The sequence below is a fragment of the Thermothelomyces thermophilus genome, chromosome 6, assembly GCF_000226095.1.
Source record: "Thermothelomyces thermophilus ATCC 42464 chromosome 6, complete sequence".
NCBI classification, from domain to species: domain Eukaryota; kingdom Fungi; phylum Ascomycota; class Sordariomycetes; order Sordariales; family Chaetomiaceae; genus Thermothelomyces; species Thermothelomyces thermophilus.
Window position 1 is genome coordinate 1,250,232 of NC_016477.1, and position 23,963 is coordinate 1,274,194.

Here is a 23,963-nt window from a genome sequence, read left to right on the forward strand (position 1 = left end):
GATTTCCACACGGAATACAAGAGACCCAGGGCGCTTCAGTGCTTTCTGATGCTCAACGGATGCAGAATGAGGATGAACATGAACGGGCGGGTTTAAGCCGAGAGAGTCGTCGGCTCAAGCGTGGGTCCCTAGATCAAACGGGCGACTTCGGTAGGGTCCACTCACATACCCGAAACCCGGCTGTGAGAAGGACAACTTTAGTGGGGATCAACTCGGCGCTGGGAGGAGTTAGTTATTCAAAGCCGATCCGAGTGTCTCACACCTTTCGGTATCGTGTTATTATCGATTAATCACTTACTTTGACTGCCATGCTCTCATGCATGTCTCGTATTTGTATTCGAGTACCCACGAATACAGAGCCAACAACCTCCTCTCAATTACTGACTTCTCTATCAAAATATGTATGTATAACCCAAGCAGAAAGAAAAGAACCTCTCTAATCACCTCTCTCAACAGGAATGACACAAACACACACACACATGCACCACCCTACTTCTATTACCGATCGCAAGAAACATCCTCAATCTCTTCATGAATTACCCACCCAGGTTTATTAGGCCTCCGCCATCAATGCCTCCCCCTCATCAAGCAGATCAGTCACCTTCTTCACGTTACCAATCAGACTCTTCCCCAGCCCAACAAGCAACAACTTCTCCGCGTTCGCCGGAAGGCCCAGATATGTGGGCGGCTCGCGCTCCGGCAGCCTCTGGATCCACCCCATAAACTCCTGCAGCGACGTGCCCGAGGGCACCACCAGCTCGGCGGGAGCCTCGCCACCCTCCTGCTCGGCCGTGCTCGCCGCGACAAGCTTGTGCCCAATCTCGAACGCCGCTGGTGTAAGGAAGGTCTCCACAAGCTTGTTTAGCTCCCGGAAGTCGGCGTCGTCGTCGATCTTGCCGCCGTAGGTTTCCGTGATCAGGTAACGAATCATGTCCCAAGGGATGTTGGCGGGCGCGATGTTGGTGCGGTTCTGCGCCGCGGCATCGATCCACGTGTCGATCACAAAGGCGGAGCATTCATACTGGCCGCGTTGTTAGCCATCATAGTTGGGAAGGGAAATCTTGACTAAGTGGGCCAGACTTACATCGGCATCATTGAACTCCCAGAACCCCTTCCATCCCAGGTTCGGCGCATACCGCAGCCTCTCCTGCACGACAGCGTGCAGGAACGAGAGCAGCAGATATAGCCTGGTCCGCTCCACGGGGCTTCTGACCGACCTCGTCGACAGCGACGACATCGAGTCCTTCATGTTGGCGCGCACGCCCGCGGGCTGCTCGTACATCAGCACGCGGCTCGCCCTCAGCAGGTTGACCGGAATCTTGGGCGACGACTCCATCGAGAGGAACAGCCGGAAGTCCTTGTTCGGATTCAGCGACTCCATGCGCTTCTCGAGGCTCTGCAGCCACGTCGGGGCGAGGTGGACGTTCTTGACCAGCACCCATGAGCCCGTCTGCGCGGCGTTGGCAATCGCCTTGTCTGCGCTGGCCACGCCCTCGTTCGAGCCCATGGCAATGTTGGTGCAGCGGACGCGCATGCGCTCGACCAGGGACTCGACCTTGTACGAGGCGTCGAAGCCCGGGCTCGAGACGAGCGCGATCGGCCGCGTGGCCGACACTTGGTCGACCGTCTGCTTGAGATCCTCGACGATGTCGAAGAGGTCGGAGCCGAACACGAGCGTGACGAAACGCTCTGCGACGGGGACGAACCGATCAAGGCGGAAGAGCTTGACCAGGAGGAGCGAGATGAGAGCCTGGCCCGCCGGCGCGGTGCTGTCGTCCCAGACCTTGGGCACGAAGTTCTCGGCGAGCTCCTCGGTAAAGAACCTGTCCCAGTCCGCCTCCGAAACACCGTCCAGTTTCTCCTTGAGCGCCGAGATCCGCTTGGCACGCGCAAACACCTCCTCCTTGGCCGCGGTGTCCGTCGACACGTCCTTGCCCTCGATCCGCTCATCCAGGATCACATCGAGCAGCCCCTTGTCCATCTTGTACGGCGATGCCTGGGCAAGCAGCATAGCCAGGGTGATGCGATCCTTCTGTAGCAGCCCCAGCGCCGTGCGCTTGAACGTGTTCACAAACAAGTCCTTGACGATGATGTCGCGACGCACCGTGTGGTTTGTCTCGCCGGCCAGGTGCGGGTTGCCATGTAGGACCGAGTGGAAGATGTCGAGGAAGTATTGCAGCGAGAACTGGTAGAAGTGGTTGAGGTAGTGAAGCTGCTCGAGCACGGCAAAGACCGCACTGCACGACCGCGCAATGACATTGTACTGCAGCGTGATCTCCTCGACCTCGGCCATGACGCCTTCCGTGTTGCTCATCTTGGTCGAGATCTCGGCCGCTTCCGTCTTGAGCGTCTCCAGCGTCTCGATGACATTGTCGTCGTCGAGGATGTTGCCGCGCGATTCGTTGAGCGCCTGGAGGAGACGCTTCTCGAGCTGCCGGAGGTGCACCTTGAACTCGCCCTGCAGCTTGATCAGATTCGAGCGGCGCTCGTCCACATCCGGCCGCTCCGACTTGAGCACCTCGGCCAGGGACTGCGTCTGCAAGCTGCTCTGCGTGACGGTGAAGTTGACAAAGGTCGTGCGACTGCAGATATCGGGAGCGAAGGTGGCCGAAGGGTCTCGCGTGGACAGGTAGAGCCTGAAGGACGGCGAAAAATCGATCTGCTGCTTGCCGAGTTGAATGAGGACACGGCCGCCCGTCTTCTGGTACTCCTTGTTGAGCACATGATTGAGTACGGGATCGAGGTGCTCCGCGTCCTGGATGAGGATGGGGTTGCCGAAGCGGAGTGAGCTCTCGAGTTGCTTGGTAAACGAGTCGTCCAGGAAGCTTGTGACGGTGAGCCGGCGATCTTTGCACTCCCTCTGCAGGAACTCGGTAACGCGCCCCGACGGGTCGATGATGAGCGGGTACCGGTTGAAGCGCTTCAGGATGATGGCGTTCTCTGTGCAGAGATCGTCCACCGGGAGAGTGTTTTCCTGCCAGCCGAGCCGCTCATCGGCAGTGGAGAGGTACTCGGTCACCGGGTTGGGCTGCTTGAACTGGATGCCCGAGAGGTGCAGCTGGTGAAGCCAGTCTTCCATCATCGACTTCCTGAACGTCTGGTCGTACAGACCGCTGTAGGCGAGGAACGCGGCCGCAACCAGCACGTCGCCCACCAGCGTGCTGATCTGCGTCTCGAACGACTTGCTGCCCTCCTCCCACCGGGTCCGCTCCGACGACAGGCTATCCAACAGTTTGACACTGCGATCGACCTTGAACTGGACCCGCGACATCTCGGCCTTGATCGCCTGCGTCTCGCTGATAAGGGACGCGTACTCGGTCTTGTACGTGGCAATGCTGGCCTCGAGGTTCTGGATCGTCTCCTCGACGGCCTTGGCCTCTGCCTTGGTCTGCAGAGCCTGTTCTTCGAGCTGCTTCACCTCTTCCCTCAGAGGGCCGACACGGTCTAGGATCTCGGCGTAGTTGACTTGCGCTTCGACCCACTGGACGAGCGGGCCGCAGGCCTTGCTGGCACGGTTGACCTTCTCAAAGGTGAACTCCGGATTCGCCAGGAACTCGTTGCGCATCTTGAGCCGCAGCGCCCGGGTCATTTGCTTCTCGTTGTCGAAGTTGATGATGCTGGCAATAAAGTCATCGCGGCGGACGACGGCCTGGATCGACTTCCAGTCGCTGACTTTGTGACCGATGAGCGTGCAGACCGAGTCCAAGGCAAGTCGGACGCCCTGTGGGGGGGCGCTCATGGACCGGACCTCGGTGAGATGCTGTCGCTTGATGTTGCTGACGGATGCCTTTGCCTCCTCGACAGCGGGCTCGGCGCGGGCGAGATCCCTGAGCACGACCTCCTTGCGCGACGCCACCTCCGCTTCCTGCTTCTCCAGCGCCGCTTGGATCTCGAGCGACGTAGCCTTGCGCTGTTCGGCCTCGCGCTGGTCCGCAACCATGCGCTGCAGCTTTTCGTTGGCCTCGTCGTTCTTCTGCTCGAGCTGCTTCTGTTTCTCGGCGAGGCTGGCGCGGAGATCGCGGACCTTGTCGACTGTGTCGCGGAGCTTCTCGAGACCGACGTTGAGATGGCGTTGCTGCTCCTCCAGATCCTCGCGCTTCTCGTTGTATAGCTTGACGTACTGCGCGACGAAGTCGAGGAAGTGGCGCGGTGTGAGGTAGGTAACCTTGCCCTGCTGTTTGTGCAGCTTCGCGTTGAAGCGGTGCAGCGAGTAGTGGATGTAAACCATGGAATTGATGACGGCCTCCCGGTGCGATGGAGGCAGGCTGAGTCCGCGGTAAGCCACGGGGATGGTGTCGGGCGCAACCCAGTTCGGGCGGTCCAAGTCGACCGAATGGGTGAGCTCATGGCCGACCTGGAACAGCGCCTGGTCCGACCAGTCGCCAAACCAGTTAAGCACGCAACGGTTGAAGAGCGCAGGCGACGTGGCCGCCTTGGATGACAAGCCGTCCTCGGGCGGGTTCATGGTGAAGACGACGTGCAGGTTCTTGACAATCTGCCCCGTGAACCACTTGTACAACTCCTCCTGCGAATCCAGCAGCAGACCTTGGCGCTGAGCCCCTTCCTTGCAGGCGGTCATGAGTGCCGCCAGGTCATCGCCTTCAAACAGACCGGGAACCTCCGCGTTGGCCAGCAGCGTGTTCATGCGCTCCAAGAAGCCGGAGTCGAGGACGTTGGATTCATCCATGATGAAGCAGATCTTCTCGCCCTTGCAACCGCACCGGCGGAGCACCTCCCTCAGGTCCTCGTCGAAGTCCTCGGCTGAATACTTGCCATGAACCTTGATCTGGAACACCTTGAGACCATTCATCCAGGCCACAAAGCGCGAGAGTGTTGTCTTGCCACTGCCACTGACGCCAATCAGAATCAGATGGCCCTGGGGCTGCCTGAAAACACGATCAATGCGCAGCACATGCTCCAGAACGTCATTGAACAGGATGAGCGGCACGTCGACCTCCTCCTCGCAGAAGGTCTTAAGGCGGGCCTTGACGAAGTCGCGCAGCTGCTCGCGGTCGACCGGCATGTAGTGCTTCGACAGCCAGTTAGAGAAGAGAATTGGCCCGCCGAGCGCCTTCTGCTCGTCAATGGTTGGGAAGTACTCCATAGCGATGCGGTGCACGGCTTCGTCGGTCCACTTGCGCTCCTCCTCTGCCACGAGACGGTCTTGGAACAGACGGAGGGCCTCATGCGCCCAGATACGAATGAGCCCTTCGACCGAGAGCGTCTCGAGGGGCTTGATAGCTTCGTATATGCCACGCACCCACCTGGTGAGCTCACGAGGACTGTAGACGTAGTGCGGCTGGATCTTGGGCGTGAAGCGCTGCTGCGACTCGAGGTAGAAGCGGACCATGGCCTGGGTGAGGGGCTCGGCGTAGCCGCGTAGTGACGGGATAATCTTGAGCACGGCCGAGTTGAAGGTGCCGTAGATTTGCATGAGCGACTGCTCGCCGGGATAGTCGACCATGATGAGCGGCGCATGCCGGAGGAAGCGGGCGCCCATGGGCGTACGGCCGGCATCAGTGGGCGGATTGCAGGCACCGACAAACTGAATCCTGTCGAGCGTGACCCAGGACTTGTCCGATGTTCTCCAGAAGCCGTTGTGCTCGACAAGCTGGCGGAGGAAGGAGATGGCGCGCTGTGTGCCGTACTTGTCGGGGGCGGGCAGATTGATCTCGTCGCAGAAGATGACCAGCCAGCGCCCGATCTGTGTGGGCGACAGCATGACACCGTTGAGCGTCTTCTTGTATTCGCAGTACTGCTCGAAGGTCTTGATAAGGAGGTCGGGCGTGGTGGCGCTGGAGAAGTTGAGGCCGACCACTTCCATGTTGGGCAACTTGCGGAGGGCGCTGAACAGGGTCATGGTCTTTCCGGAACCAGGAGGACCGCAGAGGAGCAGCGGCTTGTGCTCGGCAAGCCACGAGTACAAGACATCCTCATGGCGGACTGTATCCAGAGTCGGGATGACCACATCAGTCTGCGTAACCGAGTGCGTGTTGACCTCAATCGTCGGCACTTGACTCTGCCAGGGCGTCCATTCACCCCCCGGCAGGGCGACATCGAAGTCGATGAGAGAGCTGCTGCCGTCCAGTGGTGGCGAGCCGAAGCTAGCCAAGCCCGCGACCTTGTCACCAAACACCTTGCGATCTGCCAGGGGGCAGTCTCCGGTCAAAGCCCACACCATGGCGAGGAGTAACTTCTTCGAAATGTACGCCTCAACCTGCTCCGGGTCGAGCGGGAAGTCCGAGTGTTGCGCATTGTACTCGATGATGTTGCGAACGGCCTTGTTAAGCAGCGAGAACAGGGTGTTCAGAACACGAGCGACCGTGAACTCCATGATGTGGTTGAAAGACTCCGCCTGCTGCAAAGCCAAAATGATGAAGTTGTCCGTGGTGAGATACGCATGTAGAAGGTCAGCAACCTGTCCCTGAACCTCCAGAGCCTTGGCTGAGCTCTGGCCCGTCGCAACAGCGTCCTCATCCAGGTCCTCAAAGGCCACCGAGCGAAGCGTCTCGAGATAGTTGGTAACCATCATATCGGGCGTGACAGTGTCCTCGCTAAACCAGACCATACCGCAGCGACTGACGGTGGCAAGAGTGGCATACTTGAGATTCTCCACTTCGAACATGATGCGAACATTCGGCGGAAGGTTGAGACGCTCGCCGTTGGGGAGGGTGAGCAGCTTGTTGTCGTCGAGCACGCTGTTGAGGTTCTCGACCCATTCGGGATCGACGTCGCCATCGAATACGATCCAGTGGCGCTTGGTGTCCTCGCCGCGGAGGTTGTCGACGATCTTGCGGAGGATGCTTGTGAAGAGACCGTCGGTCCACTCCCTTGTCGTCGAGTCCAGGTTGCCGTACAGCGCCTCCTTGGACATGACCTTGCTATCGATGACATGGGACACGCCCTCGACATTCTCAACCTGCTGCAGCGCATCCAGTAGCAACCTCCAGGCGGCCGACTTTCCGGAACCGGAATTGCCGACCATCATGACACCATGATGGATCTTCTGGATCTGGTACAACTGGAGGACCTTGGTCATCCAGAGCTCACTGACAACCAGATGCCTCTCAGCCGCCAAGCGGCGAATCGCCTCCTCCAGCTTAGCCAGGTTGGCAGGCACGTATTTGACACCGGGGAAGCAGACTTCTTCGATGCCCATCATGATCTCGACATCGGACTTGATCAGCTTGGGCGCGATGGTCTCACGGATGCTCTGGACAATAATCTCAGGCTCTACAACCTCCTCGGCACCCAGGTTGCCGCCGCTGTTGGTGAGCCGGGCACGCTTTAGGCCGCCAGAGCTGACCAGGACACTCTTGAGGGCACGCAGACCAAAGTCATAATGTGCCTGCTTCGAGAGTTTGACAGAACATTGATCGAAGAAGGGCACCGTCTGCTTGGAAAGCTGCTTCGCCTGGTTGAAACCTTGCGAGTAGAGCATGACCTCGGCAATGAGCTCCTTGTCGGGCTTGGACATGGCGACACTGCGGAACAGCTTCTTCAAGTTATCCGGCAAGTTCGAACGGCCAGCATAGCCGGGGTTCATTGTGATGAAGATGCCCGTGTTGGCATTGACGCGGAGCTGGCGGCCAACGAGCTCGATCTGGGCGTTTTCGTCTTCTGCGCCGTGTTTCAGGCCGAGCTGGATATTCTGAATCTGCTGAGAGACGGCAGAAAGGATTCTCTCCTCCAGACGGTTGAACTCGTCGAAACAACCCCAGGCGCCGACTTGGCAAATACCGAGGAAGATGCGGCCCATGGCTTGGAAGTCAAACGTGTCATCGCAGCAAAAGACCAACGTGAAGCGACCGAGCTGAACACCGAGGGCCTTGACTGACTCTGTCTTGCCGGTACCGGCCGGACCGTATGGTGAGCCACCCAGACGCTGGCACAGTGCTTGAGTGAGGGTAAGGAAGCAGCGGTCAGTGAGCGGCGTCCGGACCAGCCTGTCAGGCACTCCCAGATACTCGAAGCCGTAGCTCAGTTTGGCATTGGCCATCTTGATGTGGAGGCGCTGCAAGAAGTCGCCCTCGGGCGTATAGACGTAGCGCATTTGGAGAAGCCAGAGGTAATGGGTATTGGAGCGAGCATTGGCCTTGATGAGCTTCTCAATGACGTCCCGCTGGTGCACGCACTCGGTGATGAGCTGCTCGCACGTCTTCCGCATCAGCACCTCGAGGTCGCCCAGCACTGTGTCCGCGAGCAGGCGGAGAAGCTGCACCTCGCGGTCGAACAGGGTCTGCAGCGTTGTGCCCCCTGCGGCCAAGGATTGGTCAACCGAAGTGGTCCAGACGACCTGGGTAGCCAAGACAACGATTTGGCTGGGATAGGCTTCCATGAACTTTCGAAGAGCTTCACGGTCGATAACCTCGCTGGCAAATATTGGGCTGAACTCGTCGATGGCCTCCGCCAGGAGCTCGGCAAGAGTCGCCTTCATGCCGTTCTCCAGCAAAGCTAGCCAATCGTTGATCCTCGGCGTCTTGACAAGGCTGATCTCCTTCTTGAGGCGGACGACCTCGCCCTCCTTCGAAGTAAAGCCTGTGATGACGGATTCCTCATCCATCACCAAGCCAGTAAGACCAGCGAACATCTTCTTGAAATGCTTGGCAATGCGCATGGTGTCGTTGCTATTGCCGATCATTTCAAGCAAGTCCTCGTCGCCGACGAAATAGAAACGCGGGAACGACACGCGCTCCTTCTCGAGGTACTCGCCGAGAGCCTTCTGGATCTTGTTGAGCAGCTCAGCAAGGCGCTCGAGTGACTTCTGCACGTTAGGGATGTTGAGCACGTCCAGAACGTTGGGTTGCTTGTAAACTTTCTTCATGACAGCCGTGAACTCGCTATTGATGTTTTGGAAGCGGGAAGACTCGATGGGAAGCAGATGCTTGATGTCCGCGTTACCGGTGAACACACCCTCGAGGTACACCCATTGGCGCTGGACGTCAATCCATACGTCAAAGAGAACGTGGACGCGGTTGAGCTTGTCCTCCCAAGAAGACGCCTCCTCTTCAAACTCCTTATAGTAGGGTGAATGCCTCATGGCCTGCAGGGAGTTGAGATTCTCGCTGCACTTGGCGAAAAGTTCGTCCCAGCCGCGGATGAGGCGGCACTTGTTTTGGTAGTTGACAAGCTCTAGGGTGTACCCGGTCCATGTTTCGCGCACTTGCTTGAGGAACTCCTCGAGGGCCATCTCTCCCTGGGCCTGGGTAATGATATCCTTGACGATGACCTCGGTGGCAACCAGGTTGAGGTCCCAGACATCACCAAGCGTCATCGACACGGGAGAGTATCGCTTGCCAGGCTTGATCTGCTTGTAGATCTTGGTCCAGTGCCTGTCGCGAACAGCCTCCGACTTGAGCTCGGTGAGTATGGGATTGACTTTCATGAGCTGCCGCAAAACGTTCTGGACATGCTCAAAGGCGGCATACTGGCGCATCCTGCTCGGCATTTCCTTGGTCATTTTGATGAGATTGTCAATCGACGACCGGATCTTTCTCGGCTGGACACTGGTCCATAGGGTTTCGCGAAGCTCGTTCAGATTATTCCAAATGGTCGAGAGCGAGGCCCACACCGACTTGAAATCCTGAACCTCCTCCAGAATGATGCCGAGGGAAGTTTCAGGTGTTGGCTGCAGATCAAGAGCTTCCTTGGCTTTAGCGACCATGGCCGACTCTTCCTGGAGTCTCGTAATCTTGGTCTCGAAGTCGCTGAGGGTGGCAGAAGCGACATCAGGGGGAATGGTGCCGGAGACAGGCTTCTCTTCATTCCAGAGATGCGCAATCTCGTTGATCTTGTCGAGGATGACCTTGTCCTCGGCAATGATCTTGGCGCGAAGTGCGTCCGTCTGGTCCTGGACGATCTTGGCCTTGCGCGCGAGGGCTTCGTTGAGAGCATCCCAAGCGCCCTCGACGTGTTCCACATGGAGCCAGTCGTTGGGGAACTGGTACCGCTGCCTGACAAGGGTCGATTCTCCTTGCCTAAACGTCTCGACTTCAGGCGCCCAAAGCTTCACCTGGCGCTTGCAGGTTTGGACGGTAGTGATGAACTGCACGGCCTGGGCGGTGGAGTTGGCCTCGATCGCCTGGCCCTCGATATCCCTGCGGGCTTTCTCGACTTCTGCATGGACTTCTCGCATGCGCGTGCCCAGGCGGCTGGCGAATTTGATGAGGATGTCGTGCTGCCACTGGTCATACTTGGCATTGACCTTGGTCTGGACCTGATCGTAGTCGATGGTGATGTGACCAAAAGAGCGGCTAACCTCGGTAGTGTCGAAGGTTTGCCGCGTCTTTCTGATCTCCTGAAGGAGTTGCAACCACCTAGACAGCTGGTCGCCGAGAACATCATAGACATGCTCCGATTGCAGGTCCCAGAGCGACTGGAACTGGAGCCACTTGTCCACATAGGCACTAATCTCGCTGATCTTCTTCTCGACCGACGTCTGGACTCGGAGGAGAGCCGGGGTACATTCGCTGGGCAGGTCGCTGAAGCGCGGTTCATCATACACGGTCGTGCTGATAGACATCTGGTACCGCGTGGCCTTGATCTTCTTCAGGTTGCAGACGACACCGATCCACTCCTGGAGCTGCGAAAACCAGCTAGCTCTGGCGAACTCGAGTGGCGGGTCCAGGTAGATCACTTGATTGCGCATTGTGATTTCGTGAACCAGCTTCTTGATCACGGGCACATCCGCTTTTGCACCGTCGGTGGTCTGGAGAGGCCTCCGGCGGTCGCCCGACCTCTCGAGATGCTCGTCCTCAAAAGCCTCGATCCAGGCTTGAACGGCGTGCTGCAGACGAGCAAGCAGGATAGCTTTGATCTGGCGGTTCATGCGCTCTACCCAGTAGCCGAGGTTGACATATTGCTCCAGATTGAGCTGGTCGACCGCACTCTGGATCGTTTCCAGCCGGGACTCGAACTCGGAAACCTCGTAGGGGCACTTTTCTAACTCGGCCATCGCCTTTTGCACTGTGGCGTGGATGTTGGCCAAGGTGATGGTCTTTGACTGAAGCAACGAGACAGCGGCGGCAAACTCGCGGATGAACATGACGTGCTTGCTCTCTCCGCCCTTGAAATTGTCAAGGCCGCCGTTTGCTGTGTAGTTCTTGAAGTGCACCTCATACGTGTTTACGAACGACTCCCACTTCAGAGGGATGCCCTTGGCGATCAAGGTGTAAACCTCGTCGCGGTGGCCGCTGAGAAGAACGGCGACCTCGGACATGTCGGCAATCTGGCGGTTGGTTTGCGCAAATGTTCTTACGCTCTCCATCAGGCTCACAGCGTACGGATAAACACGCTTCGCCTCCTTCGCGACGTTGTTGATGGAGTGAGGGACAGGGAAGTTGAGCCACACCAGGTTACGTGTCTCCTTGAACAGCGCAATCACCTGGGCGTCGAAGTTGACAGCAAGTTCCAGCGTGTTTCCGGCAGACCGGATGCGGTTGATGTTGAAGAGGAGACCAGAGATTGAGATCTGCTTCCTCTGCACATCGTGAAGCCACGCCTCGAAGATGGGCCGCGTGTCGAGTTTCTTGCGGAACAGGTCGCTCTCGCTTTGCAACCTCTGACCCTCGGCATGGAGGGCCCAGTCAGCGCCCAGCACGTCTTCAACCTTCTTCATGTACCCGTCGAGCTGCCGCTCGATCTGACGCGCCCAGATGATTGCGCCGGAAACCGGGGGAAGATCGTGCAGCTGAGCCATGGCATGTGCCTCGGAATGGCCGTACTGCTGCTTGAAGCGCTCGTGAAGTGCGGTGATGGCTTGCTTGACGTTGTCAATCAGCTGAGTCTGGTACTCGGCGATGGCGCCGCGGATCTTGGGCCGCACGAAAAGCGCATTGAACTTGGAAAAGACGCGGAACATTTCATTGGCGTTCTTTGCCGTGGCCAGCCGGTCGCGGAGTCGGGCAATGATGGAGTTCTCCACGCGCGAGGTCCGCTCGTTGTAGATGTTCTCGGCCCGAGCCCACTTCGCAGTACCTTCGGGGGTGACATCGAGAAGATCAACATCCTTCAGGCCCTCCCAAGCCTGTCTGACCTCCTCGACAGCGTCGACATCGCCGATCTCCTCGACGACAGCGGTGCCGTTGGCACCGGACCCGTCCGAGATGCCGTTCACGGTCGCCTTGGGCCCGAGAACATTGACAATCGTCCGCTGCAACTGCTCGTGGTTGTCACGGAAGTTACTGACGTACTTCAACCGCGCCTGCAGCTCGGCGTGCCTGGGAACGATCTTGATGGGAATGAACCTCTCGTTGCGGCGGCGGGTGACCTCACGTGCTACATTGGTGAACTCCTTGATATTCTCGTCCCAGATCCGAAAGATGTCGTCGGTTTGCTTCATCACGCGGCGGAACTCCTGATAGTCAAGCTTGACCAGTTCAGTACCGGGGAGCAAGCGGTGCAGAACCTCGTCCAAGTCACCAGAGATGGTTTCCACAAGCGGGAGCGCGCGGCGGATGGGGTAAGGGCAAATCCTCAGCTTCTTGTTCAGATGGGTGAAGATCTGCCCGATCGAGTCCTTGACCTTGAGCAAAGTGGTAGCCGAGAGTAGCTCATCCAGGGGAAAGTCGCGCATAAGTTGGTTGTACTTTTGCACCTTCTCCATCGCCTCCTTCAGGCCAGTATCGGCAGTAAAACTAACGGTGGCCTGGAAACGCTTGGCGTGCTTCAAGATCTCAAGAGTCAGCATAACACCCTCGCTCCTGAGCTGGTTCTCGATCCCTTCGAGCGCCGACTCCATCGAGAGCCAGAAATTGATCTCTTGTGTTGCCGTGCCGGTAGTCGGATCTCTCGTCATCTTCGTGATGACCTGAATCGACTTTATCCAGTTGTTGACCGTGGCTTGAAGGTTGTTGAGGAAGGTGCTGTCTTGCAGAACGGAGGGCGGAATAAGATCGAGAGTGGGCTTTGTGCCCCTGGCAACCGCCTCATCGAGTGCTGTTTGCACTATGGGGTGGAACGGAAGGGACACTTCGGGAATCTCAACGTTCTGTTGGAGGTGGAGGAGGGCGAGCTCAAGCTCGGTCCACCGCTTCTTGGTGACGGGAATGCCGGTCTTAGCATCCACGTCAGCCCGCCCTCTCCCGCCACTAAGCGTCTGCTGGCTCTTCGTGCTCGCGTCGAAGTATGGCGCCAGGCCGTTATGGAGATAGAGCTGAAGGATCTCGAAGGGCGAGGCGGTGGGACCTTGCTCTCCGCCGTTTGCCGACAGGTATGCCGGGCCGGGTAAGTTGAGCATCTGAATCTGCGACGTTATCGGGATGTTGGGATCCAGGGGCTGGGGTCGCTTGAGCAGAACGAGGTAGGCCACCGTCGTCGAGGACGAGGAGAAGTCGGAGGATATCGTGTAGGCATGCGATGGCGCCTCTAGAGCCCTGTTAGACCTACGTCGTAATGGGGGATCTTTCTTTCGGCAGTAACCATACCCTCGGCCTCACCATCTTCCACTGTGTCTGTCGGCACCAAGTCCTTCTGAACATAGAGGGCGACCTGGGTGTCCACAGCAAACCGCGTGCACCGCTGCAACGTTTCGGCGTAGCGAGCCTTGGACAGCAAACTGCCAGGAGCCTCAAGCTCCTTCCGGGTCGCACCGAGGGCGGCTTCGAGGAGGGAGGCAAGATGGTCGACAACACGGACGGGGTCGACGGCAGCGAAGGGCGTCGCTGCAACGCTGTTTCCTCCCGGACTCGTGGCCGGGGGAGAGGTAATCGCTTCCATGGCGCGAGAAATCGGTCAAGGAGAGCGAATAGTATCGGTTCGTCAAGTCGATATCACGGCTCGGTCGATGTCATGTCGCTTTCGGCGACGTACCGGTAAAGAAGTAGCAGAGCGCAGCTGAGGCGTCGCCGGTGATGTCGCAGGGGGGAAGAGTATTACGGCGCAGCAAAAAAGTACAGGTCGGAAAAAGAAGAAGCGCAAGTAGACAATCTAATGGGTATCTTGGGTATCGCCGGGAGTACCCCCCGCAAGACGAGATCGAACGGGATGTGATGTCTGGAATGAAGGTTCAACTTCGATTGCTCCCAGAACGGGAAATTGGTGTTTCCTGACCACGTCTGGGACCTGACGCGACTGCCGCATCCCTGTCGCGGAGCACATGCATCAGGGCCCTCCCTTCCGCACTGCTCAGCCTGTGATTGGCTCACAATATGCCCCTGTTGCCGTCCAATCAAGTGCGGTGCAGCATTAAGGTGAGCGGGCCACCCTTTTTTTCATTTCACATTTGAACGAATCCACCATCACCGGGTCCCTAACCCTCATTCATTAGTGGCCTGCACGACAAGATAGGTCTGTCGTGTGTTGACAACGACCCGCGGTGGCTAGTGTCATCTTATACTGGGCCCAAGACCGTTACAGAGATTCTGCCATCGAGGACGACTTGGACTGAGACACTGTGGTACCCTCTGTGCCGAGTGGATGTTTGTATGTACTCTGTACGTACAGACATACCTAGTACTGGTGCATGCCTGACATGGTAGTACACACAGGCTTGGGAGTGCCTTGCATGGGGAGCTTTGGTTGGGGGTGTGATTCACGAGTGCAACTCGACGCGGGGGTGGACATAACCACTTGACGAGTCAGAGGTTCCACACCACCAACAAACCTCCCCATACTTGGACAGAGCGAGGTAGACAAAGTATTCCATAGTGCGTATACGACCACTTGATGCTAAGCTCATGCAGAATCACTCATAAGTTTCATCCTCAAAACGCTCCCTATGCCCCTTGATTCACCAAACCGCCAAACGCCCATGCTTCTCTCAGAGAGGGAAAACAATGGAAAAGAAAGAGACCCAGCCTCGCGGCCATAACCACGCCCATTACCACTTAGCGATCTCTGACCATCGCATTCCCAAGGCCACCGCGCCGATACCAGGGATCCAATCCCCGCCTCCTCAAGAGGCTGTAGAGCCTCCCGTACGGTTGTCTTCCTTGTTTGACAGGCTGACTATGACCCGCTGGTTGCATATGTCGATAAACTGCTCAAACTTTTCAATCATTTTATCCTTCTCCCGGAGCTTCGCCTTGAGTTCCTCAATCTCTTTCTCGCTGTCCTTCTTCACCTTCTCGAGCTCTTCTCGCGTGTTTGCAAGTTCCCGGCGAAGGTCGGCTCGGATGCGCTCCTCGGCTGTCGGGTGGGGCTTGCTATAGATGGCTGGACGGTTCTCCGCCAACCCCGAGGCGACCTTCTGAGGATTGCGGTTGATGGCAGCTCTTGCATTGTAGATGTCACGAGGAAGGAGAGGCACATGAGGATTCTCCTGCTGCAGAATCTCCAGAGTTTGGCTGACCCCCACGCCTAGAAGCCCCTCGTCAGTTCAGAAACCACGGAAAGGCAGGCCATGCTTACACGTACCATCTTCCTTCAACTTTTTAACCGCTGCAACCATTTTGCTGTCGAGCTTCCTCGCTGCCGGATGCAGGAGCGGGCTCTCACTAGGGCCGTGATTGTGCTTCTTGTGACTCTCGTGGGGCCGGTACCGGACTGTCCACTGTGTCCTCTGCTCGATGGCAAAAAAGCCGAACGGGCAGTCACACTTGCGGGATGTGGTCTTACGCTTGCGCAACTCAGGGCTGACACGATTGGGGGGTTTACCAGCACGATCACAGACGAACAACACCTTTCTCAAGCCCGGGACAGTCTTCTTGGACCGGCCGATGACCACAGCATACCCCACAGAAGTGCAATAGCTCAGCACAAACTTGTGAACAGCCTCCAGGGTCGGAAAGCTGCCACCTTCGGGGGGAGGAGTCATCATACCGCCCATTGGTTGGCGGGGAACAAATGGCGAGCTTTCGATCAACTTAGGCTCCAGGGCCGTCTCCGTTTCGGCAGACTCGTCATGGCTCGCACCTTCCGCGTCCTCTTCCTGATGGTTCTCCTGCACGGGCTCGGCCGAGTCGCTGTGGCGAGCAGCCGGCTGTTGTTGAACCGGCTGCACTTGGGAGACTGACTGAACCTGCTGCACTTGCTGCGCCTGTGGCAATTTCTGAACTTGTTGCACTTGCTGAACCTGCTGCACCTGTTGAACCTGCTGGACCTGTGACATTGGCTGTTGTGCCGGAGGGAGCGTAGGCTGCGACGAGGGACGAGGCGTTGATTGCTGTGAAAGGATCGACCCGTCATTATGTTGAACTGAGTGGACCGAGTGGCTGATGGACTGCTGTGACATGGACTGCTGAGCCATAGACTGCTGGCCCATAGACTGCTGGCTCATGGACTGGGTCATGGACGGGGCCATGGGAGGCTGGCTCAGAGGCTGCTGAAGCTGTTGTCCCAGAGACTGCTGCCCCAGGGATTGTTGTCCCAAAGATGACTGTCCCAGAGACTGCTGGCCCAAAGATTGCTGTCCCATAGAAGGCTGGCTTAGCTGCTGTGGATTCATCGGTTGTGGGTTCAGGTTCTGTGGCGTCATCGACTGAGGCGCCAATGACTGCTGAGGCAGGGACTGCTGTGGCATAGACTGCGGCGGCATGGACTGCTGTCCCATGGGTTGAGAGTTCAGGGACTGGTGGAGGTAGCTGATCGAAGATGGTTGTTGCATCTGCCGAGGTGGGGGAGCCCGCTGCCGCGGCCCGGGAAGCTGTGGAGGAGCCTGGGGCGGCGGTGGTCGGGAGGCATTCTGGAGACTGGCGACGTTGGGAATTTGGGACGGGGGAGGCGTGAAGAGATGGTGAGGATATTGGCTGGTCGGGTGTTGCTGGTGTTGATGCTGGTAGGCGTGCGGTGGGTACGGAGATGCATGTTGCGAGAGGGACGGGGATGGCTTGTTGGTCGGGTTGTGCTGTTGCGGCGGCGGGAACGACCGTCTCAGACCAAACGACAGCCCCGGATGGTTATTTGCACTCGACATCGCGACGACAATAAAAAGAAAAGTGTGAACTTGAGCGAGCGCGTGCAAATACACTAGGTCGATCCAAGGGGTTTGGTCTGGGGTCTCGACCCTTCCGTCACCCAAGATCGCGGGCGGGCGTGTACCGAGCGAGGAGGTGTGCGTGGCTGGAGATGGAGAAAGAAGGAAGGTAAGGGGGGGAGGGTGTCAAAAAGCAGCTGGGCGGGCAAAAGCAGAAGAGGTGGGAGCGCTGGCACTGTCAGAAGTTATCGTGCATGAAATAGTTTGCACTGTGAGGGTATCTATTCGTATTGTGCAGCCAATCAGAATAATGACACGCCATCACTTCTCCACAGCTCTGAGAACCCGCCACACACCATCGAGCTGATCCGACCCGAAGGCAGCTGCGCCTTTGACGCCTCGGAATCAAGAGCGAAAAGCACCAACAGTAGATTCTATTGTTGGAACATTAACCAACACCAGTGATATTAGAAAAAGACTGACAAATACAACCCGAAGATAACACTGTTTGCGTGAGATATTATTTCTATACTAACTTGCGGCAAGGTACAGTTTGTCATGGAAAACAGTAGTGCTAGAGGGGTGGATGTGCTGTTTTTACGCAAAACACACCTCGGGGTGCGCGACAGTGTTTATCGACACCCCCGGCTTCCTACTGGACGTACACTAGAAAAGGTCGGGTTGCAACGATCCCCGCGAAGCATCCCTACCCCGTTGAGATGGGCATTCACCAGAAACCAAGAGCCACACGGTTATGTTGAAAGTTACAAGACGGATGCTTTGAGAGAAGAAAAAAAAAAAGAAAGAGGGGAAAAAAGGGAGTAAAGCAAAGAACTAGACTCAGATTTGCACAGCAGACAAGGGGTATAACGATCATAACGATACTACCAAGGGGTATAACGATCACAACGATACTACCAAGGTCTCTAGCGTCAGTAAAAAAGTACGAATACCGAGCTCTCCCTTTGAACAGGCACGATGAAACAAGTCAAGCCAGCAACACACGTCCTAGTGTATAGTAGTGTAGAGGTCCACGACCCCTAATCAGAAACCGCCGTCATCCACTGCCCCCTCATCCCCTCCCCTTCCGAACCAGCGACCAAAGTCCAGCTTCATGAGCAACCGATCTACCCCCCCGACCCGTCTCGGCACGTACTCGCCGCGTTCCCTCATCGCCGAGTCGCCCTCGCCTTGGCCCTCGTCAGCGCCGCCCGCAAACTCCCCACCACCACCACCACCACCACCACCACCACCCTGCAGAGCTGCGCTGCCCTCTAGCCGCCGCAGTTCCGCGATCAGCCCTTCGATGCCCTTCTTGACCCTCTCCTCCACGCTGCGGATTTCGCCCTGCACGTCCCGCTCTTCGCGCTCGAGATCGACGAAGGCGTCAACGACGCCAGCGTCCGCCTCGAGGTCGGCCGCCGTCCAAACAGAGTGGAGGCGATGGACGAGGGCGACCAGGTGGTCTATTTGAACGAGGAGCTCATAGAGCGGGTCTGTGAAGGACTGCTGTGTGAGCAGGAGACGGTGTACGAGGGCGCGGAGGTATAGGCGGTGGGCGGTCGCGAGAGTCTGCGGATCGTGGTGAAGGGAGGCTTTGCTTGTTGTCTGCTGTGACGCTGAATTGGACCCTTCAAGCCATATGTCTTCTTCGTTGTCTTCGTCGTCTTCGTCGGTCATGTCAATGTCGTCTTTGGGCGAAGCAGGTATTGGGGTCTGTTTGCGCCCACTGTTGTCGTCGTCATGCCTTTGGTCGTCTTCGCCTGTTGTCAACCACCGGTGGAAGCCGTCCGACAGCCCTGCAACAACTTCTGTCTGGAGATAGCCTTCGATCTCGCCGAGGAAGAAGATGGCTGCGCTAGCAGTAGCCCAGGAGTTGCGCAGGATGCTGGACCGTGTCGCATATCTCTGACGTAGGAGGTGCACCCTCTCCCTCCCTCCCCGAGTGCTTCCGTAGGGTGGTCGTGGTGGCGCCGGGTGATGGCGCCTAAGTGATGTGATCTTCCATAGATCAGTCAAGCGAATGTGAGCTCTTCGGAGGGACAGGAGGTACGAGTTGATCGCGGTGTACGTTTGCACATCAGAGTGGCTGAGGAAGAGGTCGAGAGGGGACGGGATCTGCATAGACAAGACAACCGGCACAGAGAACAGGAGGTTCCGGAATGGTGTAGGCGCTACGAGCGGCAGCCCACCTTCGGCGGAAACGGGCGTCGCGGGCGTTGTGGCTCTCGGCTTGGCTATTGATAACCGCAGGAGATCGCGAGCCAGCTCTAGACCCTCATCTTCCTCGGCATGCTCGCCTTGCATCGAACCCATGGCGGCCCAGGTCTTCGCCAGGACAGCGGCCACCTCCCCTTCCTTCACCGTGACGTTGCTCAGCCCATCCCGTCTCTCGTACGCGAGGTTCTCGGCCCGCTTCCACCGGCTCCTGATCTTCTCGTCCGCCTGCTGGGTCAGCGCCATGGCAAATTCGCCGCGGCGAAGCAGAAAGAAGTCTCGTAGCAGCTGCAGTGTCTCCAGAACCTTGCTCAGGGGTAACAAGCGCTGTAGCGTTGTCCTGGACAGGAAATGCCTGATGTCTGCGATCGTCCTCGCAAACGTAGCCGAGTCAATCGGGTGCCGCAGCGCCGATAGCCTCGTAAGCTGGGTCGAGAGATGGTCAGTGCCCCTCAAGCGGTGGTCGTCGACGCTCTTGGCCCGGATCTGGTTCAGCGACTTTCCGATGAAGAGCATCGAGGCGGCGGTAGCGGGCGTGACGAACCCGGGCAACAGCGCCGACTCGCACGCAAACTCCTCTCCGCCCTCCTCCCCCTCCGCCGCTTTTTTCACCACCACGAAGAAGTCCCGCTCGCCAAACTCGGGCAGGCGCCCATACAGGACCCAAGCGGCGACCTGCTTGACCCAGGCCGCCTCGGCGACGCCCACCAGGCTCCGCGCCGCCTCCTCTATGTCCCGGAACCCGGTCTGCAGCTCCCCGCGCAGGAAATCCATCGCCCTCGCCCCGGTACAGCCTTGCTCCCGGACGACGCCGACGACGCGCGCGAGCCACTCCAGCCTCCTCTCCCACCCGGCAAACTCGGCCACCACCGCCGTCAGCGGCACGATGTCGTATGCCCCGACGAGCGCGGCGTCCTTGCGCAGCAGCGTCCGCTCCACCTCGAGCACCTTGCGCCGGAACGCGGCCAGGTGGAGGCCGTCGACGGCGGAGGCCACCGCGCGGCAGATGACGGAGGGGTGGGTGGCGCTGACGTGGGCGGTGGCGGTGACAAGCCGGATGTGCAGGTCGCTGAGGCGGGCGAGGGTGGCGAGGAGGGCGCGCTCGGGCGGGGAGATCACGACATCGCTGGAGAGGGGGTCGTCGGGGTTTGGCGGGGAGGCAGCGGAACGGAGGAGAGGAGAAGGATGCCCGGCGAGGGAGAGGAGGATTTCATGGAGCATAGCTGAGGCGGCCGAGGGGTTATCAATCCAGGAGAATGGTATTGGTCAATCCTGGACGGGGTGATGCTGGTTGGCGGCGGCGTTTCGCCGCTTGTCGGACGCGAGCCGCTCGCTTCTGGGCTCGGCGCTGGTTGATTGCCTGTAAGCAGAGGATGAGGGTTCCGAGGAGCTCAAATCGACAGCACATAAGACGCACTAGGAGGGGCGGTGAGGGCTTTGAGGCCAATGTTGGGCTGGATGTGAAAAAAAAAAAAAAAAGCTTGCTTCTCCGAGCAATCTCCCTAATTACAATACAATCATTCTCTCGAAATTCATGTCAATTGCAAGTTGCCAGTGCAGCATGCAGGACGGGGCCCTTGCAGCGGATGCTACTGTACTTGTTAGGTGGGGTGTAGGAATGGCTTAACGCGTCCTTCCCCAGTTTTGTGACGCGGTTCTGACGCGCTCACGTGATAGCTCTCAACTTGGCCCCAGCTATAACTCCCTGATGAAAGGCGAAGGGGTCTGAGACCGAACGTTCAGGCGGGCGAGGGTTCAGGCACAAAGCAACAAAAAAAGGTTCGCAAAGGAAGTTTCTAAAATCTAAAAAGAAAGAGAAACACCCTGATTAGACAGCATAACCCCGCCGTTTCCCAACCCAAAGGTCAACACTATGCGAAACAACTAGCAGGATCACTTGTACTTTTCGTTCAGCGAGCCTGCAGGCTGCTTTCCCTCAGCTACCGTCATGCCGCTCAGCGACTGCGTGTCCTGCCTCTCCCGGTTCAGGGTAGCGACTCCTCCATCGCCTCCCCCAACAATGATGTTGTCTCCCGTCGACGTCCTGCCGACTACCATGCCCTTGGCCACGCTCTTCAGTATGGCCCTCCGCGACACGCCCGTGACGTCGATGTAGACCAATCCAACGTTCTTGACCCCACTACCCAGGCTCCTGGTCACTTCACCGGCTTCGGGTCCCCACTTATGCCCCACTACCGTGGTCGCCGCTTCCGACGTCGAGGCCAGCAGGTTGCGCCCGGCCTGCTCGACGCCGTCCATGACGGTGGAGAAAGCCATCATGCTCTTGTTGAGCAGGCCCGGCTTATATGTCGGAATCGGCTTGCCGTCCTTGTCGAAGCCCTTGTGCGGGGAGCCATCCTTGTTTTTGCCGTGACCACCGAGGGAGGCGCCCCAGTTCTGAGCCACCTTAGTGATCTGGCCAACCGTCTTGGCCGAGAGGGCTGCCGCGCTACCGGTGAAGGCGCTGATGCGCCGGATGTGCTCGCGCGTGGTGGGCTTAAACGTGAGGGGCTTGGCATCTGGCTGGACTTTCTTGGTGAAGTTGTCGGCCTGGTTCTGGAGCAGCTTGGAGAGCATGTCGGAACCAGTAATGATGAGACGCGAGGCCGCCGAGGCGTTGGACACGAGAAACGACTTCTTGTACGCCGGATGAAGGTTTGCCGCGTACAAATCCTGGGAAATCGGGGCGACGTTGATATTCTGCCCGCCAGCGGCGGGGAGGGTTATCTCGACCGGGTCTGCGATGCATCACTAAGTGTCAGCAGTGCTTCTCAAATGCCAAAGGCGGACAAGCGCAGCGAACCTTTCGAACCCGGCTTCAGCTTGCTGTCCTCGACGACCTGATATCCATCGGCTAATTCTCCTATGACGCTGCCATCCTCCTCGTCGACGAGCACAATCTGTCCCTTTGCGGCCCCGCTGTGGCTGCCCCGCACGTACCCCTCCCCAGGCTTGAAGTCGGCCGGGTTATATGCAGGGAGCGCGTCGCCCGCCGCTTCTGCGGCCTTTCTCGCTGCGCTCTTCTGGCTCTCGCTACCGCCTTCCCACCATTGCTCGTCCTTCCCAATCTTGGGTGGTGGCGCCCGTTCGAGGAAGGCGGTGCATTGCGCCAGGATCGTCTCGAACGTGTCGACATCCTCCTGGATCCCCTTGCGGCTCTCTACTTGGGGAAACTCGATTCTAGTGAACGCGCCGCTATCGGGTCCAAGATCCCATCGCGGGATCAGATAACTGGTCGGCGGCTGGTGGTAGATCTGTGTTGTGGCCGGGAGCGGTAGATCCAGCTCGGGCGGCAGGTGGAGGTGCAGGTAGAAGTCTTGCTCCGGCGTGGCGTCGGGGTCGATAGCGGGGTCGGCAAAGGCGGACGTCGTCGGCACCATCAGCAGCGACAGTGTTTGCGGGCCGGCGGGAGTGAGTGGCTCCTCCTTGCCATTAACGATATGGTACGCCGACACGCCATTGATGGCGTAGAGTAACTTCGGATCCTGTTGGGGTCGTGTGTCAGCCCAGCACCGGATCTCAGCGCGCGGAAATGTCTCACATTGTGCCCAGATGCCATCTTGGAGGGGATTTCGGTGCTCGGGGTCAATTGGTTGGGGCCAGCCGAGTGCGGTTCAAGAAACCTCGCGCGAGCTGTAATGCACCGGGGTGCGGGGGCGGGGTGAACTGCAATGAACGCTCAACCTTCGCTGCCGATGACTGCAGTGGTCTAGTTCGACAAAGATGCTCCTGAATATCAGAACTTGGGGAAGTTAAATCAGAAAAGCGCTCCCAACAGGTCTGGTTTGCAATCCCACAAATCCGTTGCAGGCGGGGTTGGTTGGCAACTGATCCAAAAGGGTTTCAGGATAGCAACTGCCCAGCATCGCGCGACCCCAGGCGCTTAAAGACGACTCCTGTGTGGAGAAAGCGCGAGGCCTCCTCGAGCCTCTCTCACAGGATCGACGTCATTGGTGTGCCAAGTTCGGGCAAGTCTTCGCCCGCCACTGTTCCGGTCGACGAGCCTGGCTGTGTACTTCGTATTGTACTGGTAGAGAGTTTTTAGGAGCACGGAGTGGCACGGCAAGGCTGCTCGGTGCGCTCGCCCGGAGGCCAACTCTAGTCACTAACGTAGTCTATCAGATCACCCATTTGAAAGTGATCTAGCGCAGCCCCTGCAGCACTAACCTTTTTGTTCTCCTGCGATGCGACACCACCTTTTACTTCGAGACCGGATTGACTTCGTAAACTAAGTTTTTTACTCCCGCCGGTATCGAAGTCTTTTTGGGAGGTGACTGAAAGTAGTGAACGCGCGCTCACAAATAAGATGCTGCAGAAAGGCTTTCAAATTGTGCATGGATGTAGCGGATCACCTCTTCCTACAAGTACATGAGTGCGCCTACTGCCAGCGCTGATGAGGCCGAGATGTTGGAGATACCGTTTTTGGTGGCCCATACCTCCATGCGCCCGGCAAATTCCCACTTGGAGCAGTGGAGTGGTAGGAGTTGGCTGGCCTTGATGAAGCCAGAGGAGACATTCCGCGCCGAAATATACATACAAGAACACTCTGAAGCACACGTATTCGTACTTCATACCTTACGCCTCAGGTACCCAGGTGTATTCCGTACTTCCACGCCGAGAATGTTGCTTCCTATCCATACGAGTATCCACCAGGCTTCCCTTATCAGCTTCGGAGCTCGCAGGCCGCAATCAGGAGAGGAGAGATCAGTTCCCATGTGGGCCCACTATCCCATCTCGCGCGAGGGGCACGATCAGGAACTCGAACATTGTCAATTAATACCAACAAGAGACTAAGCAGATTTGTCGAGGAGCGATGTCTCGCGGCTGCATTGCCTGACCTCCCTCAGAGACGGGGTGGCTCTGGGCACTGGGCGCTGCAAGTGATCCCGAACCA

The 23,963-nt window shown here is 58.0% G+C and overlaps 4 protein-coding genes across 4 annotated transcripts; all 4 read right to left on the reverse strand.

The window, feature by feature from the left end:
• Positions 1-179: 179 nt before the first annotated feature.
• MYCTH_2310162 (uncharacterized protein) lies at positions 180-14,021 on the reverse strand. Its single transcript, XM_003665878.1, has 3 exons — positions 13,425-14,021; positions 1,085-13,365; positions 180-1,021 (listed from the first exon to the last, which is right to left on the reverse strand). Exons 1-3 carry the CDS (start codon positions 13,714-13,716, stop codon positions 554-556), a joined length of 13,041 nt encoding a protein of 4,346 aa, XP_003665926.1. The 5' UTR covers positions 13,717-14,021; the 3' UTR covers positions 180-553.
• Positions 14,022-14,622: 601 nt separating this feature from the next.
• On the reverse strand, positions 14,623-16,852 carry MYCTH_105286 (uncharacterized protein; the record flags this gene model as incomplete). Its single annotated transcript, XM_003665879.1, has 2 exons — positions 14,623-15,297; positions 15,760-16,852. The coding sequence occupies 2 exons, from the start codon at positions 16,850-16,852 to the stop codon at positions 14,894-14,896; spliced, it is 1,497 nt and encodes a 498-aa protein (XP_003665927.1). The 3' UTR covers positions 14,623-14,893.
• Positions 16,853-17,786: 934 nt separating this feature from the next.
• MYCTH_2310167 (uncharacterized protein) lies at positions 17,787-20,626 on the reverse strand. Its single transcript, XM_003665880.1, has one exon. It carries the CDS (start codon positions 20,288-20,290, stop codon positions 17,897-17,899), a length of 2,394 nt encoding a protein of 797 aa, XP_003665928.1. The 5' UTR covers positions 20,291-20,626; the 3' UTR covers positions 17,787-17,896.
• Positions 20,592-22,884, reverse strand: MYCTH_2316205 (uncharacterized protein). The gene is made up of 3 exons (XM_003665881.1): positions 22,611-22,884; positions 21,873-22,554; positions 20,592-21,807 (listed from the first exon to the last, which is right to left on the reverse strand). The coding sequence occupies exons 1-3, from the start codon at positions 22,626-22,628 to the stop codon at positions 20,963-20,965; spliced, it is 1,545 nt and encodes a 514-aa protein (XP_003665929.1). The 5' UTR covers positions 22,629-22,884; the 3' UTR covers positions 20,592-20,962.
• Between the last annotated feature and the right edge of the window lie 1,079 nt (positions 22,885-23,963).